This window comes from Furipterus horrens, unplaced genomic scaffold (genome assembly GCF_987537825.1).
Source record: "Furipterus horrens unplaced genomic scaffold, mFurHor1.1.pri manual_scaffold_4, whole genome shotgun sequence".
Taxonomy (NCBI): domain Eukaryota; kingdom Metazoa; phylum Chordata; class Mammalia; order Chiroptera; family Furipteridae; genus Furipterus; species Furipterus horrens.
In genome coordinates this window covers 96,789,704-96,806,961 of record NW_028327174.1, presented here as the reverse complement: position 1 = coordinate 96,806,961, position 17,258 = coordinate 96,789,704, and the positions used below count along the sequence as shown (strand labels likewise).

Here is a 17,258-nt window from a genome sequence, read left to right as displayed (position 1 = left end):
GAGATCTAATTTTGTAAGGTTAAGTGGGTATGTTCAAGAAATCAGAGCTTTCCTTCACAATACCCATATTTGAAAATTATGAACAAGATTTAGTTAAAAGAAATGTGCCTATTCTCCCCTACCCAGTTGATAAGCAGCTTCTAAAAATATGTTAATTCAAAGGTTAGTTTTTGTGAACTTTAACCTACAATTAGATAAATAATAGTTACCTTGACTATCCATAGTTATTTCTGCTTTTTTGACGAATATGTATGTTTTATTTAGTCCAGTACACTCTTGAGAATAGCCTTTCCTGTTGGGATAAGAAATTAATTCACTTTAAAAAGATCATAAGCAAAATAAGCTTGAGAAAAAGCTCAGAGATAGCATTTACATAAAATCAAAATATTTAAAACAGTACAGTATATCGTTCATGAGTGTGTACATATGTTATGAAACTAAAAATATACACTGGAGTGATAAGTACCATATTCCAGACAGTGGCTAGTTATTTGAGTTCCAGAATTAGTAAAACATTACATTAAACTAGTCAGACCTTGCCAAGCATGAACATATCATTTATTCTAAATATAAAAGTCTGATAATGCAGATGCACTTGTACAAATCATGCTTTCTGTTTTTGTTTTTGTTTTTCCTGACTCTTCAAATCTTACTGCTTACTGAATTCTGGGTCTCCCAGTAAAGTAGAAGTATTTATTTCCTGTCTCCCAAGTGGGTATGAGAAAGGAGAGGTTAACATTGAGCTGATAAGAAGAGAATCCTAGAAGAAAAGTGGACACAAAAGTATTGATATTTAAAGTTCATGAATGGGTATGTTACATCTGGAGTCCTCCCTCTTTTTTTAAAAAAAGACTTTACTATTTTATTTTGTTTTTATTTCCTTAAGTGAATATCTTGTTATGCACACTGAAAACCTAATGCCTTTTGTTCTTATATATTACTTTATTTTATTGATTTCTTTCCTGAGCAAAATGAAACAGTTGTATCAGGCTCAGTGAATTCTTTGACTATATTCTGTCTTTGTGATGTATGCCCACCACCTGTGCTTTCCTGTGGGGGCAGATTCTTAATAGGATAACCCACTAAGTTCCAGTGCTAATAACTCCATTTGAATTTTTCAATTCTGTTTTGTTGCTCTCCTCTTTGGCAACCCTACATTACCCCATTCAAAAAACTTTGGAAATTGTTTTCTCTGTTCTCTGCAGAGTAACAGTCATCTTTGAAGTGTAAAATTTCCTTCCTATAATGAGCAAGAATTTTTCCGTCTTAGTTCTCATTTACATTCAACTTCCCCTGTGCCCTTCTGGGCTTTTTGCTTTTTTTAGAAAGTTTTAATTTAAGTCTCTACCTAATGGAGTTTACCTTCCTCAGTTAATTTCCTTCATATTCAAATGAATCTAATGTATTTCAATAAAAAGTATTTGAAATTATGTGAATGACTAGGTAGTGAGCATTCTGAGTTTTGTAATGGATATTGTAAATCCATTAATGAAAATAGTTTTCTGTTTTCTAATAGGACTAAATGTGTTTACTGTCTTTTTATGATGCAGCTATTGTAAGTATCTGTTATATTTTTCTCCTTAACATGAAGTTTTCTATATCTGCCAAGTTCTAGATATTTTTTAATAATGTTTAGCTTTTGTGCCCCTCTAGAAGAGAGGAGTAGAGGGGATTTCTTAGGCCTCAAATTTACATATTTGTGCCCCAGAACCGGGGGTAAAGTGGAGGATGCTTAATGACAAAACTATAAATTAGTACACATCTGGTTTTAGAAAGCACCCTTCTTTCTTGTGTAAGTAGATCATATTTTCTTGCTGTTTTAAAACAGAACCTTTTGGTTAGTAAATGAAGTGCAAATAAAGATGAGCCAGATTGCTAAGAAGGGATGGAAGGAAGAATTCCTCAAACAACCAGACTCTTTATACTATTCTTTTGATGACCTTTTTTGTCCTTCTGAAACTAGTGCTATTTCGAAATAGTTCTTAGAAGATTCAGTGGAGAAGCAAGGAACACAATGTGTCATTTTTTAAATGTCCCTTTGCTCCCTTCACCCCCATAATAGATCTATTGACCTATTGAGGAAAATTCAACTAATAGACTCTTTTCTGTGGGATAGACCCAGTTCCTCTCTTAAGGGTACCAGATTGGAAGGTCATAAAGAAATTCGTATCAGCAATTTACTCTGTTGACTTGGCCATATAAAATCCATGTTTAATTTTCATACTGTGTTTCAGAACACCTTAAAAGTCCTGTTAATCTTTTGTTGTTGTTAACAGTTGAGTTTTTGAATGAAAATTGTTAATTTTGCTTCTCTTAGTTATTTTTCCACCTTTCCCCAGGCTTTCAATCCCTAATCTGAAGTTTTCAAAGAAGAAAAGTTACCTATAGTTAAAAAGGCAAAATATCTGGTAGATAGAAGTATTTAGAACATATTTAAATTCTTATTAGACTGTGTGGGCCTATAAGAGATAGATATGCCAGACTTAAGTAATTTTTATATGATTCCTTCTTTCAAAATACAAAATAATTAAAAAATTTTTTTTCTATAAATGTTAACTGAAACCCATGCTTCATCGGAAAGCAGTGTTTCAAACTGCTGTTCTCTCTGTCTGAAGACAAGTTTTTATTTCTATATCCTAATACCCAGCAATTAGTAACACTTTGAAAGATAGAATAGGTGACCAGATCTTTGCTAAGTCAGGGTGGTGCAGAGAACGATAAGGAGGGAGGACTCCAATATTGACCTGAAGTATTTTAATCAAGGAATTCCAGATACTCCTCTCCACCCATATTTTGATATGTAGAGTTACCATATGAGATCTTGCTAAAAATAAAATGCTACTAATGTTTAAATGTTAATAAAACTTGAGAGCCAGATATATTTTTTTATGTACAGGTATTAGCTAATTAAGTGAATATTTCAGGTTTAGTTAATGATAACCAATCTCATTGTTTCATTCACAATTTACTTGGAAGGTTTGCTTCTGATTCTAATAAAATAAGCAATAGGAAGGTATAGGATTGCTGCTTTAGAATATACTGAAATTTAGGGATAAAGGGAAAATGCTTTTAGAGGATGTTTAAAATAAAATAACTTACTAAAAAAAAGGAACTAAAGATATGCAAATTGCTGTAAGACCATTTTACCAAATATTAGTATTGTGTTTCTCACCCAGGAAGAAATTACATCAGCAAATAATCTACTGAGCACTGTTATTTGGATGGTACTGAGATGAACAATTGTTTTAGTTGTTGCTCAGCTCCCCTCTCCAACTCTCAGCAGCCTGGAACTGTGCATGTTGTGGGAGGTCATGTGACGGTGATCCTTGGTTTTGTTCATTTAGCCTGTCAAAACAATTTTATGTAGGTGGAAAGAAATGAATGAAATGAATAGAGTGGGTTAGCTGCATCAGCTCTAGTTTGCACTGAAGACAATGAATGCTGCAATTGGAATAGTATATATAGTAAGCCCCCAGAAATACCCAGTTTAATAGCACTGGAGAGAGCTACTAAAAAGCAGTGATGGCTAATCTGTTCTAATCTCATTTGATACCATTGTCTTCATGATAATTTGATTGACAGTTGCTAATATTTAAACAATATATAGATTTCTTATTACCATCAGAAATTTAATCAAGTACCTAGTTCTTTTCAATAATCCCTAGTTAATAACAGAAATATCAACATAGCTTTTCTGAGAATAATATTGTTTTAGAAGCTTAACAGATTTTTAAGATGTTTGTCTTGTATAGTGAATAGAACATGAGCTTTAAATGAAAGCTCATTTAATTCTTGGTTTTGCTTTTCATGTAAATTGGAGGGCAGTGCTAAATTTTTTTGAGTCTGTTCATATGAGGTCTGTTCAGAAAGTACCTAACCATGTAATATGACAAATAGAGACATTTATTGAAGAAGATACATGATACAAGAAACATTGTACATGGGACAATGATGCTTCAGTTCTCTTCAAAGGAGGCACCTTTGGACCTCACACAGTTCTCCCAGCTGCTATCAGCTGCTGTGTTGTATTTTCCTGAATCTCTTCAACAGTCTGAAATCAACTCCCTTTTAAAGATAATGTTAGTTTTAGGAAAAGCCAGAAGTCTCAGGGCACCAAATCTGGGCTGTGGAGGGGTTGAGTCACCTGCGTGATTTGATGTTTCACCAAAAAAACTGCATGAGACATGATGTGTGAGCGGGTGCATTGTCATGATGAAGCTGCCAATCACCAGTTACCCGTAGCTGCAGCCTTCTGAATCATCCAAATAGTTTACGCAGAGGAGTGGAATGTTCAAGCTTAATGCAAAATTTGATGCAGGTTCATTGCTCTACTTGCTCAGTCTTTTGAATGCAAGGGCCACACAGTACACCTGCTCACTCGATGGCGTCTACCGCCCCCACTGACTAGTACAGTGCAGTCGTCATTGTTCACACATGCACACTCCAGTCTGCTCTCCTTGGCTGCCAGGTTACATTGCTGTTGCACAAACCATTGTTGTTATATTAACAATGGCTAGGCTTTTTCTGAACAGACATTGTAAAATATCTCCTGTTAAAAGTATAAATGACTTCTCTGCAAATTAGATAAAAGTTAACCATATTCTGATAGAGGTTTAAGATTGCCATTTACTGTATTCTCACATGAAAATGGTTGTAGATTTTTGGTGATGAAGGAGTCCCTGTTTTTTTTATTTTTTATTTATACTGTGCTATAAATAAGAAGTTGGCATCTTTTTAACAATGAGCTTTTACATACTATTTTTAAAAATCAAAATGGTAACTAACAGCTGTGACTTTTACAAATTTATCATTGCTTTTAGAATAAACTTCAGGGTAATATTACTTGTGATTAAATGCTATGAAAGAAGTTTATACATAGTTTATAAAAACAGTGGGTTGGCCACAAAGTCCGTTACGTTTTTTTCCTTTTGATGGCTGTAATAGTGCTTAGTTGTCTTTAACTTCATTTGAAACAAATTTGTTAGATTATATGTGACAGTTGTCATATCAGTATGCATTTTTTAAAAACTTATCAAAATTGGTGAATTTAAGTGTAACCATTTTAATGTTGAAGATGGAAGAAAATAAGCAACATTTTTGGCATGTTATGCTTTATTATTTCAAGAAAGGTAAAAACACGACTGAAACAAGAAAAGATTCGTGCAGTGTATGGATAAGGGGGCTGTTCCTGATCAAATGTGTCAAAAGTGGTTTGCAAAGAAACATTGATTTGTTGTTCTGTTTATTTATGCGTTCATTGGTTGCATCTTGTATGTGCCTTGACCAGAGATTGAACCCTCAACCTTGGCCTATGGGATCATGCTCTAACTAACTAAGCTACTAGGCCAAAGCAAAAAAAAAAAAAAATTCAGACTTAAAGTTAACTTTCTATTTGTACATTAGTGAATATATATACTTACATAATTTATTTAAGCTATTGCCATTAAGCACTATATACTACCTTATCCTGTATAATAAATGTATATTTCAAGTTTCAATTACAGTGGTCCGATATATTTTCCAGCAGACCTAAACTGAGTGACAAAACACATTTAAATAAATAAATTTAAATTTTATAGCTCACTCTTACTAATGTTTTGAGTTTTCACTCTTCTGTTTTTTAATCCTACATTCCTAAGTTTGCCTTTAGCAAATTATCTTAAGCATTTCAAGTATTATGTGACTGGAACTATGGGTGCTTTCAGACCTTTCATACCCAGGATCTCACTTAATCCTTGAGGTAACCTGCTGGTAGTGTTTTTTCTTTCCTTGCATGGCTAACTCTAGTTAGTACACGCTTGTGAACAAAGAATTGGGTCTTTTAGTTAGGATAGCTCTCGAAGTATCCAGTGCTTTCCTCTTCATCGTACTTAATAAAATGCATGCCTCTGTCTCTTAACACTGTAAGGTTTACTATAGCAGAAATCTTGTCTCTGATGTTTATCGTATCCTGTTGTCTGACACAAGGTACGCAAATATTTGTTTAAAATTTACGTAAACATTTGTGAAGATGTGTAAAAATTGTTAAAACTAAAATGAATATTGCATGCTGCACAGATAAAAGTATTATACTTATCAAGACAATCAAATAGATAGACTATATATTAAAATAACCCTGGCTGGTTTGGCTCAGTGGATTGAGCGTCGGCCTGCGAGCTGAGTGTCGCTGGTTCGATCTTCCAGTCAGGGCACATCAGAGAAGGAAAACTCTGACTCCAAAAAACCTCCACTGCCTTGCGGCATACCTCTTCAGGGGAAAGGCTAAGGGAGTAAACCCCGACAGAAAATCCGGAGCCGGAGTCCCTAAGGCGGTTTGACGTTGTAGTCAACACCGGCAACTCCTGCGGCGCACCTGAAGCCAAGCTGTATTGACTCCGTCTTTCCCTTGGGCCCTTCAGCTGCGAAGAGAGGGGGGGTCTGCTGCATGGGCAACAGCAGACCCTCCATATCACCCTGCCCAGGCTCTGTAGCTTCAGCTTCACTGGAGAGGACACTCCAGCGTCATCGCAAGATGTCGATTCAACACGGGAGGAGACAGATATCGTGTCACTCCCGAGTCGGACTGCACAACCATTCTCGGCGGTGCAGATAGACTCTTAAGAAGCTACACCATCGTCTCTCGAGACAGACGGCTGCCGACGACGGATATTAAAATATAAAAACTAAATATCACTTAATGATAGGTGGAACGTTTATTTGGTTTATGTGATTACTGTCTTTAATTTTTTTGAGACTGAATTAACTTTCCACAATTTCTTTAAAATAAGTTCCAAGTTCAACTATTATAAGCTCCAGTAATACAAAGGGATATAAGGCAGTCAACAAGTGATCTAGATTTTTATTCTTTTTTCTGTATAAATTTTTCTTAAATGAGGAATGTTTAAGAATGCATGGTAAACAAGAGTTTTTGAAAACATTGGGAAACCCTACTGTGAGTAAATGGAAGACCAAGCAAGCTGAAAACTTCCTAGTGTAAAACAACAGGTACTATTTTGAAAATTTTAATGAAAAGAACAACAAAAACCGATTATTTTCAATGCATAACTGAGCTTGTTAGAATAAGGATAATCTCCAAGGTCTAAAAATGAAAAAGTAACTTAAAACCAGAGTGGGAAAAGTGTGAATTGACACTAGGGCTTTTCTGGGATACTGGCCAATCTTGTAAGCTAAGAGGCATAGTTTTACTATCTATCTGAGGATAGATGAAATCTCAAGCCCAAGCAGTTATCAGAATTGAGATCCAATAAAGTTGTTCTTTGAAGAGGAAAATGAAATGAAAAGACAGACTAGAGATTGTGGGATACACCCACAACCAAGCATATTCCAACACAGCATAGTTTAAGATAACCACATGAAGAAACAAACCAACACAAGTGAATATCGGCAGCCAAAACAGTAGGCAAAATTAGATCCCTACTAACTCAGATAAAAGTGGTATTAAGTTTGTAAAGTAAGTCATATTAATAAGAAAATGGACTAAAAACTAAAACAAAAAAAACATCAAGATGGTGTTGGAAGGGATAGTGAATGACTGATTTGATAAAAGACCCAAATCGAGCTTTAAGAAATGAAAGTGCATTGATTATAAACTCAGTAAATACCAACTTCCTCAGTCATCTGGCCCCAGATATATTGACTTGTCTGTTGACTATCTGTCCTCCAGGAAAGGAATATTTTAAGAGGATAATCCAAGATGAAATTGCTATGCTGCCATGAATCTGAGTCTTAGTGGGCAAGGTATGTGACTTTGTGGATGGTCACAGCCTCCAGTTGGGAAAGGGGACAAAGTGATAAAGGGCTTTGAAAGGGGGTTTTATGGAACTTTGCGAGGCCAATCTTGCAGTGATAATTTGGAGATGGAGCAGGACCCAGAGAGAGAAGAAATTCTGAGGAGGATGCTGGGAAAGCCTGCCTGTTCATGAAGCAGGCATGGCGTGTCAAGGTTGGAGAGGATCATTGCAAACTGAGCTGCCAGTTATCATGGCTCATTTAAAACCCCAGTGGCCTCCCTGGTGGTCTAGTGGTTAGGATTCGGCGCTCTCTCATTTAAAACCTCATTTGTAGGGTTACCACTGAGGGGAGGGGAAAAATATCTGTCCTCCAGGCATTGGGCATGGTGCTGAAGCCTTCAGAAAGTGCGTGTCCTTCCGCTGTCCCCACCTTTGTTTAATGATGTGAGGGGGAAAGTAGGGGCTGGAGTGGTTACTGAATTCTCTGTATCAAACTCTTCAGTGGGTACTTTTGGTGATTGGCTGTTTGACTTTAGGTTTAATTTTCTTTATGGGTGCTAAAATATATACCTCTCTCAACTAAGACTTGTATGGTCAGTTGGGAATGCATATTTGGTTTGTGTTCATCTCTTATTTCTGGGCCAGGGGCTGAGACCTTACCACATGTCCTTTGCATCTCTGCCTCCTATAGACTGTAAAGACTGATCAATTAAAAACAAAAGAGGTAATAAGCAGGTTAGATATAACTCAAGAGAGAATTAGTAAAGAAGAAGGTAGATCTGAGAACATTATCTAGAAAGTAGCAAAGAGAAATAAAAAATGAGAGAAGTTAAAAGATATGAAGGATAGAGTATGGTTACACACACACACACACACCCCACATACATAACATATACAAACAAACATACATATATAATCTTACAAAGAAGTGAATGGGGAATAGGAGAAGGCAATATTCAAAGGGATAGTAGTTGAGAATTTTCCTGACTTAAAGACAAATACTTGAAACTTTTGGCTTAAAAAACGTCAGTAGCCCCGTTATGTATACATAAAACTAGAGGCATGGTAGTGTAAGTGCCGCAGAGCACAATTTAAAAAAAAGGTCTTTAGAGTAACCAGAGAGAAAAATGCATATAATCTACAAGGAGGACATTTATACTGACAGCTACAGTATGTACCAGAACACTATGAAAGAAAAATAAACCAACCTATGATTCTATGTCCATCTAAACTCATTTTAAGAGTGATGATGAAATAAATATTTCAAATAATCTAGGAGTATACCACTAATAGATATTTACTTAAAGAATTTTCAAAAATGTATTTCAAAATTGAAGAAAATTGAACCGAGGGGAGTAAGGAGCAAAATGGAATGGCGAACAAAGATATGTAAGCATATCGTCGTCGGCAGCCGTCCGTCTTGAGAGACGATGGTGTAGCTTCTTAAGAGTCTATCTGCACCGCCGAGAATGGTTGTGCAGTCCGACTTGGGAGTGACACGGTATCTGTCTCCTCCCGTGTTGAATCGACATCTTGCGATGACGTTGAAGCTACAGAGCCTGGGCAGGGTAATATGGAGGGTCTGCTGTTGCCCATGCAGCAGACCCCCCCTCTCTTCGCAGCTGAAGGGTCCAAGGGAAAGACGGAGTCGATACAGCTTGGCTTCAGGTGCGCCGCAGGAGTTGCCGGTGTTGACTACAACGTCAAACCGCCTTAGGGACTCCAGCTCCGGATTTTCTGTCGGGGTTTACTCCCTTAGCCTTTCCCCTGAAGAGGTATGCCGCAAGGCAGTGGAGGTTTTTTGGAGTCAGAGTTTTCCTTCTCTGATGTGCCCTGACTGGAAGATCGAACCAGCGACACTTAGCTCGCAGGCCGACGCTCAATCCACTGAGCCAAACCAGCCAGGGGATGTAAGCATATACTGTTTAATAATTATAATGGTGTCTACTTAAGGAGTAAAAACGTAGTCTAGAACTAAAAAAAAATTGGGGGAGTAATGTATAAGATGGAGAAGGATGATTAAATTAGTTATTTTTTATGGTATGAAAATTATGCATCAGTGAAGTTTTAAACATTAATACTGTGTTACTTGGGGAAGAGGGTTATATACGATGCCATTTAAGTAGTATGCCTTTAATTAAAATTTCTAATAATATTCTGATAGTTTTAGTTGGCTTATGCTATATTGCTGTTAAAAAAAATAGAAGTTTCTCATGGGAAAAATGAGAACATAATTTAGAACATAAATTTGGGGAGGATGCTATAGAAAGTGCTCTTCCTACCAGGTGTGAATTATTTCAAAACTATAGCAATTAAGAAAGTGTGTTATTTGTGAGGAATAGACAGACCATTGGAAATGAATATAGAATTCAGAAATAGAACTATACTTATATGGAAAGGATGGATTGTTCATCAAATGGTATTGGGGTTATTGGTTGCTGTAGGGGAAAAAGTAAAAGGTAGTCTTTTTACTTATTTACGAGCAAATAAATTCCTCAACAGAAGTTCCCAGATGCGGCAAACAAACAAATTTATATTTTAAAAAGGAAAAGAAAAATCATAGTCTCAGTGTCTGGAAGAATTATTGAAGACATTAAACCCACCCACTACAAAGTAAAAGGTAGATAAATTGATCTACAGTGAAATAAAAACATCTGTAAATCAAAAGACATCGTAGGCAAGGTGAAAATACAAGCCACAATTGAGAATACATATTTGTAACTCATGAAATTTAATAAAGAGTTAGTATCCAAAATATATTAAGAACTCCTACAAATAAGATAAACCAATAGCCCTGGCTGGTGTGGCACAGTGAATTGAGTGCCTGCCTGCGAACCCAAAGGTCACCAGTTTGATTCCCAGTCTCAGGGCATATGCCTGAGTGGGGCGGGCCAGGTCCTCAGCTGGGGGCATGTGAGAGGCAACTGATCTGTGTATCTTTCTCACATTGATGTTTCTCTGCCTCTTTCTCCCTTCCTTCCCTTTTTTCTAAAAATAAATAAATAAATATTAAAAAAAAAAAAAGATAAACCAACATAATATTATTGGTAGTTCACCGAAGAGCAAATCTTAAGTAGTCTGTAAGGAAACAAAAAGTTTCTCATGCTTATTATTGATTCTAAAAATGTAAGTTAAGCACCAGGATATGATTTTACACCCATCAAATTGACAGATGTTAATGTCTGATAATACTGTGTTGATAACCATGATCTTGGGGAGAGTCAGTTGATACAGTCCCTTTGAAAGGCAGTCTCTTGATAGTTATGAAAATTGAAGATGCCCATACCCTATTATCTAACAATTCTATCGTTAGCCTTGTATCTTAATAGTTGTTCTTAATATTTTTGAAGATTTCTTTTTGAAGGCTGATAAAAGCTAGAATAATGTTTTGTTTTAAGTTCATGTAATAAAAATACGATTATAATGGAAACATATTGATTAGTTATCAGATTTTTTTCAATTTATGATTAGTGTGCATTATTAGTACATAGTAATAAAATTACTGAAAATCTAATAGCTATCATAATTTCAAAGTAACTATTTGTGTAAATGCTATTTTAAGATAATCTGCAACCACTGTTATGTGACATGAAAATAACCTAGATCTATTGGTGACAAAAATAACAGGTACGGCTGAATGCCATTAGATATATACATTAAATAATTAAAGGAGGTATTAAATTTTAACTTGTGGCAAATGAAAAATAAAGATTTGTTTTCACACATGTTCTCAAACCTACCTTAAAGAATTTTGTGGACCCCAGGTTTAAGAATGAGTGTTCTATCACCATCCTTAAATGTATGTCCAAGGAGATTAATATTACAACACCAGTGCAGTATTGTAATAGTGAAAAAATAGTAGGAGATTTTATAAATTGTAATAGAGGGTGGGGCAAAAATAGGTTTACAGTAGTTAGTACGGAAACACAGAGTTTATCTTGTATTATTTATTAATTATTGTATTATCTTCCATATGAACAACTGTAAACCCGCTTTTGCCTAACCCTGTATATTCAGACCATGGATAACTGTAGAGTAGTGATAATGAGTGGATCCAAGTTATAACGATATGGTAGATATCTTGTAATGTTTCCTTATATACCATCACGGATGATCTCAATACTGAGTGAAAAAAGCAAGCTTCCTAAGAATACATACCCTATAACACCATTTTATGAAATTTTAGTATTTCATGTAAACTGTTAAAACCCATATAGGAATGGTATGTTCAAATTCAGGATAGTGGTTATTCAAAGGTAAGGAATTGTGATGAGAAGGGCAGTCTAATTAGAATAGGGGTCTTTAAATTATGTCTGTGATGTTTGATTATTTAACTGTATGATGGACACATTATTGTATGCCTAGAATATTTTGTCAAAAATATGTTTTGACAGAATATTAATGTGAATGATATAGTTCCAATTTTAGTTTACAGAACAATTCAGAGTTTGTGCATAGAGGGACAAACAATAAATTAAGTGCTTTCCCCCAGTTTCTCTCAGATAAGAACTAATCTGTGAAGAGCCAGGTACTTTAAGCGTGATAAAAGCGTGCCTAATAGATTATTTAATTCTTAAAACAGTCCTGTGACATGAAAGTATATATTCATAAGGGAAATTCTAACCAAAGCAAAGACAGAAACCGGCATTTATATTTAGATCTTTTACTTCCAAAACCCATACTTGTTTAATGTTACTAAATTGCGTATCTCTAGCAATAGATGACTTATTTTGGAAGTAGTAAGTTAACTGCATGTACAAAATAAGACTGTATCTGAGGCATACATTAATAGTACTACTAATAAAATAATCTCAGGTATGATTTTACAATCCAAAGTTTTCTTCAATATAGTTTAAGCCTGTTTTCACACTCATGATAGGCTAATGAAGTTATTAGCTATTAGTAAACTTAGTGTTATAGAGTTCCTGTTTTAACACTATTGATTATTATAATTTAGTATGTTTACTTTCTAAATTTAACTATAACTTGGTGTTTTATTATTTTAAACCACATTCTGTTTTGGTCTTTGGTTGTAGGATCGAAAGTTAACAAAGTCTGAGAGGCAGAGATTTAAAGAAGAGGCTGAAATGTTAAAGGGTCTTCAGCATCCTAATATTGTTCGGTTCTATGATTCCTGGGAATCCACACTAAAAGGAAAGAAGTGCATTGTTTTGGTGACTGAACTTATGACATCTGGAACACTTAAAACGTAAGTCTATCAATATAAAAAGTGACCAAGAAGTATGAGAAAACTTGAGTTTTATCATACTTTTGTTGCCCTCAAGAGGGAACAGTTCCTTTAACTGTTCGTATATTGGCACATTTTTCTGCCCACGAAGTCCTTTGCTGTATAAAGTGATTCTTTAATTATTTATAGGTAAGTAGCAAAATGACATGTTATTGCAGAATAAATAGTTATTTTAAGTCATTGTGCTTGGTGTTTCTGAAATTGAGTGGCGAAAGGATCAGAAATTAAATGACTGACCAGGTAGCCCTCTAGTGGTTAAAACTGAGGTTGAAACTTACTGAGAAGCTTTACCTATTATTTTATCGCCTTGTATTGATTGGGCAGTTTTTGCTATACCTATGTAGTTATGGTATGAACTGTTACCTATCACTAGGTAATTTCATTTTCCATAGCATCACAAATTGAAGTCAAAATAGCTAGACCTGTCATCTCTTTCAGGAATACAGATAGATCAAATGCAGAAATTCCCTGTTCCTAATTATAAAGAGTTTTAAGGTAAGAGTTGGAGTATGCCTTGGAATCTCAGGTCTCTTAGAGTAGCTGTATTCAGAGAGGAAACTAGTGTAAAATATATGGTGTAAATTATTTATTGTGAAGAAATTGGATTTTTAAAAATTGTCTCCAAAGTGTGTATTTATTATTTATTACATGCTTTCGTTAATGCTACTGAGCTCATTAATCTCATATCTTAGAAACAGTCTTGTATCTCCTGGATGTAGTCACATGTACTCTTGGATGCTTAAGACTGACGTGTTGGAAAGCCGACAAATTCTTCCCCCCCTGCAACACCCTTATTCTAGTCATCCAGGCTTGTTCACATGCCTGTTTCTTCTACTAGACTGTGTTCCCTATCTGTGTGCCTAAAACTTAAATATTTGAATGAATTAAGGAGAATTGTGTGATAGTAGTTTTGTGTATATGTGTATCTGCAGATTCTTTTCTCTGATTTGGATACTTAGCAGATTGTCAACAGTCTTCCACTGTCAGGCACACCCTATAACAGTACCCTACAACATTTTGACTTGTTTTAAAAACTGCAATGAGGGGCTTTGGTTAACATAGTGTGCTAAGTCACTGTGGAATGGCCTCCCCCTTACCAACAAATTAAACTGTGAAACATAATAAAAGCTCTTTCAATATGTATCCAAGCTTCAAAAGGGGGGAGGAGGTTAATCTTCAGATAAAAGGCAAAGAAGAAGTAACTCACACCTAAACAGCAGCATTCTGTTAGGATTTCACACTATTTATGGAGCTTGAGGATTGGATACTAGAGTTAATGTCTATGCCAGGACTGAAGGCCTTAGAACTCAGTAGAAAGGGGAGCTGGAAGTTAGCTTGTGTCCAAAAACTGATTTATCCATGTAAGGGAGAACTCTGCTCCCCAGGGAGTGAAAGTTGCAAGGAATTTTGCCCCTCTACCCAGGACTTTGGATGGGAGAGGAGTTCCTATGAAAAATAAAAATCTCAGCCTCGGTCATATGTAAATGGCTCTATAATATACATTTATACTACTTGCTTGGTGCAGGAATCCCAAGACTAGGAATAAACATCATAATTGTTTCAGAACTCAGTGACAACTCCCAGGGGCATTTTCATAGTTCATTCATCATAGTATCCATGGACTAAACAGTCTCTAGTGAAGGTGACCTCACAATTAAATTACCAGCCAGTAAAGGGATCAGATATAACTGGAAAAGGGCATCACAGGAATTAAAGATATATAGACAACTCTGAGAGTGATTACAAAATAACTATGTAACTATAAAAAGATGTTAGGTTAAATAGCTGAGTAGATTGAATACACAGTAATAAATATGAATAAATCAGAAAGAAAGATGTGGAAAATACGAAAAAAGAAGATGAGATATGGAGTGAGAATTAGATTTAATTTTACTCTAAGAGGAGAAAAGTCAAGAGAATGAGGAAAGATGATATATAGTCCTAAGCGAATAGATTTAAAACAAATCTATATTCATACCTGGAAGAATATAGAACAATTAGGAACATTGGTAGTATTTGCAGAGGCAAATGGGGCAAAAGGAATGGGAATTGGTTCCAAATATATGCTTTGTGGACCTTTTCAGTTTCTACCTTTGTTTCACATACATATAAATTCTTAAATTTAAACACCCCAAACCTAGAAAATAAGATGAGAATGTGTGGGTTAGAAAATGTAATTCAGGTGATGAAAATAAAGTTACATTTTTTAAAAAGCTGAGGTGAAATCACGAACATAAAATCACCTTTTTTAAAGTGTGCAATTTAATGGCATTTAGCACATTCGCATTGTTGTGTAACCACCACATCTACCAAGTTCCTGAACATTTCATCACCATCAGAAGAACACCTGGTACCCATTAAGAGGTTAATCGCCATTCCTCTTCCCACACAGTGTGTTTTGGTCAGGAGGAGTTGATTTTCCTGCTGATTACAAGATTCTCTTTGTGTTTTTGGTTCTCAGCTGTTTGACTACAGTGTGTCTCATTATGGATCTCTTCACATTTAACATTCTTGGATTTTGTTGAGCTTCCTGGATGGGTAAATTCATGTCTTAATAAACTTGGGAAGTTTGTGGCCATTATTTTATGAAATATTTATTCTACTCCTTTTCTCTTTTTATTTGGGACTCCCATTTTGTATATTTTGATCCGCTTGGTGGTATTCCACAAATCTCTTTGTTTCTTAGGCTCTGTGGATTTTTTCTTTATTTTTTTCTTTCTGCTCCTCTGATAGATCATTTCAATGGACTTATCTTTGGATTTGCCACTTCTATCTTCTGCGTGCTCAAATCTGATGTTGAAACCCTTCAGTGGAATTTTCATTGTGTTTTAGCTGAAGAATTTCTGTTTGGTTCCTTTTTTTACAATTTCTATCTCTTTATTGATATTCTCTTTTTGATTAAAACTTGCTATACTCTAATATTTTGCAGCTGTTGGTCTTACCCTTGTTAAACTGTGAGTTGGTTGTCAGTTCATATGAACTATCTTAGCACTGAAAAGCAAATTAGGAGCCATGGTTATGAGGCTAGAACTTTTCAACTACTAGGCTTTTTCTTCAGTGCAATTGAGCATGAGTGACCTGTAATGAAGGACTTGAAGATGATGTATTGGGAAGATCATTTATCTATCAGTTAATTAATTAATTAAGCCTTTTCTGCACAAATGATGCCTGGTTGTCACATTTCTTATTTGGTTGTAGTGCTTTTGGATAATATTCCTATTTTTATGTAAAACAGTAATAATAACCCTGGCCAGGTGGCTCCGTTGGTTGAAGCATCATCTTGTACACTGAAAGGTTACAGGTTCGATTCCTAGGTCAGGGCACATACCTAGGTTGTGAGTTTGATCCCCAGTTGGGGGATTTACAGGAGGCAACTTGATCAGTATCTCTCTTTACATCAATCTCTTTCTCTCTCTCCCCCCTTATCTCTCTGCCTCTCTCTTTCTCTAAAATCAGTAAACATATCTCTGGGCAAGGATTAAAACAATAGCAATAATAACATTTAAAATGATTTTTAGATTTTTAAAAAATGAGACACTGTTGACATACAGCATATTAGTTTCAGGTGTACAATATAATGATTCTAAATTTTTATATATTGCAAAATGATCTCCATAGTAAATCTAGTTAACACTTGTCATGCACCGTGACTATTTTTTTAATAATGAAGACTTATAATATTCTTAGCAACTTATACATAAGCAATACAGTATTATTAACTATAGTCACTATACATTATATCCCCATGACTTTTTTATTTTATAACTGGTAGTTTGTACCTTTGATGTCCTTCATCTTTTTTGTTCACCCTCACCCCTGCCTCTGGCAATCACTGATCTGTTTTCTATACCTATGAGCTTGGTTTCTTTAGTCGTTTGTTTCTCTGTCTCATTTTATTTATTGTAATGTTGTCAAGGCTCATTCATTGTCGCAAATGGTAAGATTTTATTCTTTGTTATGGCTGGATAATAGTTTTTGTGCTTTTTATTTTAATAACACTTAAGCAGACAGTATCACTTCCTACTGGCTAGAGTAATCTTGAAGGTCTTGGTTAAAGTAATAGGATTAAAATTAGGCTTTAAAGGATAGATAGCTTTTCTGTAAATGGAGAGATGCTACGGGCATTGTATAAAAATAGAAAATAAAAGGTTAGCGGTAGGTTAACTCTTGCTTAAAATCAGGAAGTTTATAAAGAGGAATAATGACCAAAAAGGCTCCAGTAGGTATGTTAGAGATGAAATGTAGAGTTTTGAATGCAGGGCAAAAGATTAGATTCAGCT

The 17,258-nt window shown here is 35.3% G+C and overlaps 1 protein-coding gene across 9 annotated transcripts in view; it reads left to right on the top strand.

Moving 5' to 3' along the window:
• WNK1 (WNK lysine deficient protein kinase 1) overlaps positions 1 to 17,258 on the top strand; it is a 139,953-nt gene that overhangs the window by 39,233 nt on the left and 83,462 nt on the right. For all 9 annotated transcript variants that reach the window (XM_090273811.1, XM_090273815.1, XM_090273813.1 and 6 more), the window contains exon 2: positions 12,767 to 12,939. In XM_090273811.1, coding sequence (XP_090129937.1) covers positions 12,767 to 12,939 — 173 coding nt within the window. The remainder of the gene's footprint in view (positions 1 to 12,766; positions 12,940 to 17,258) is intronic.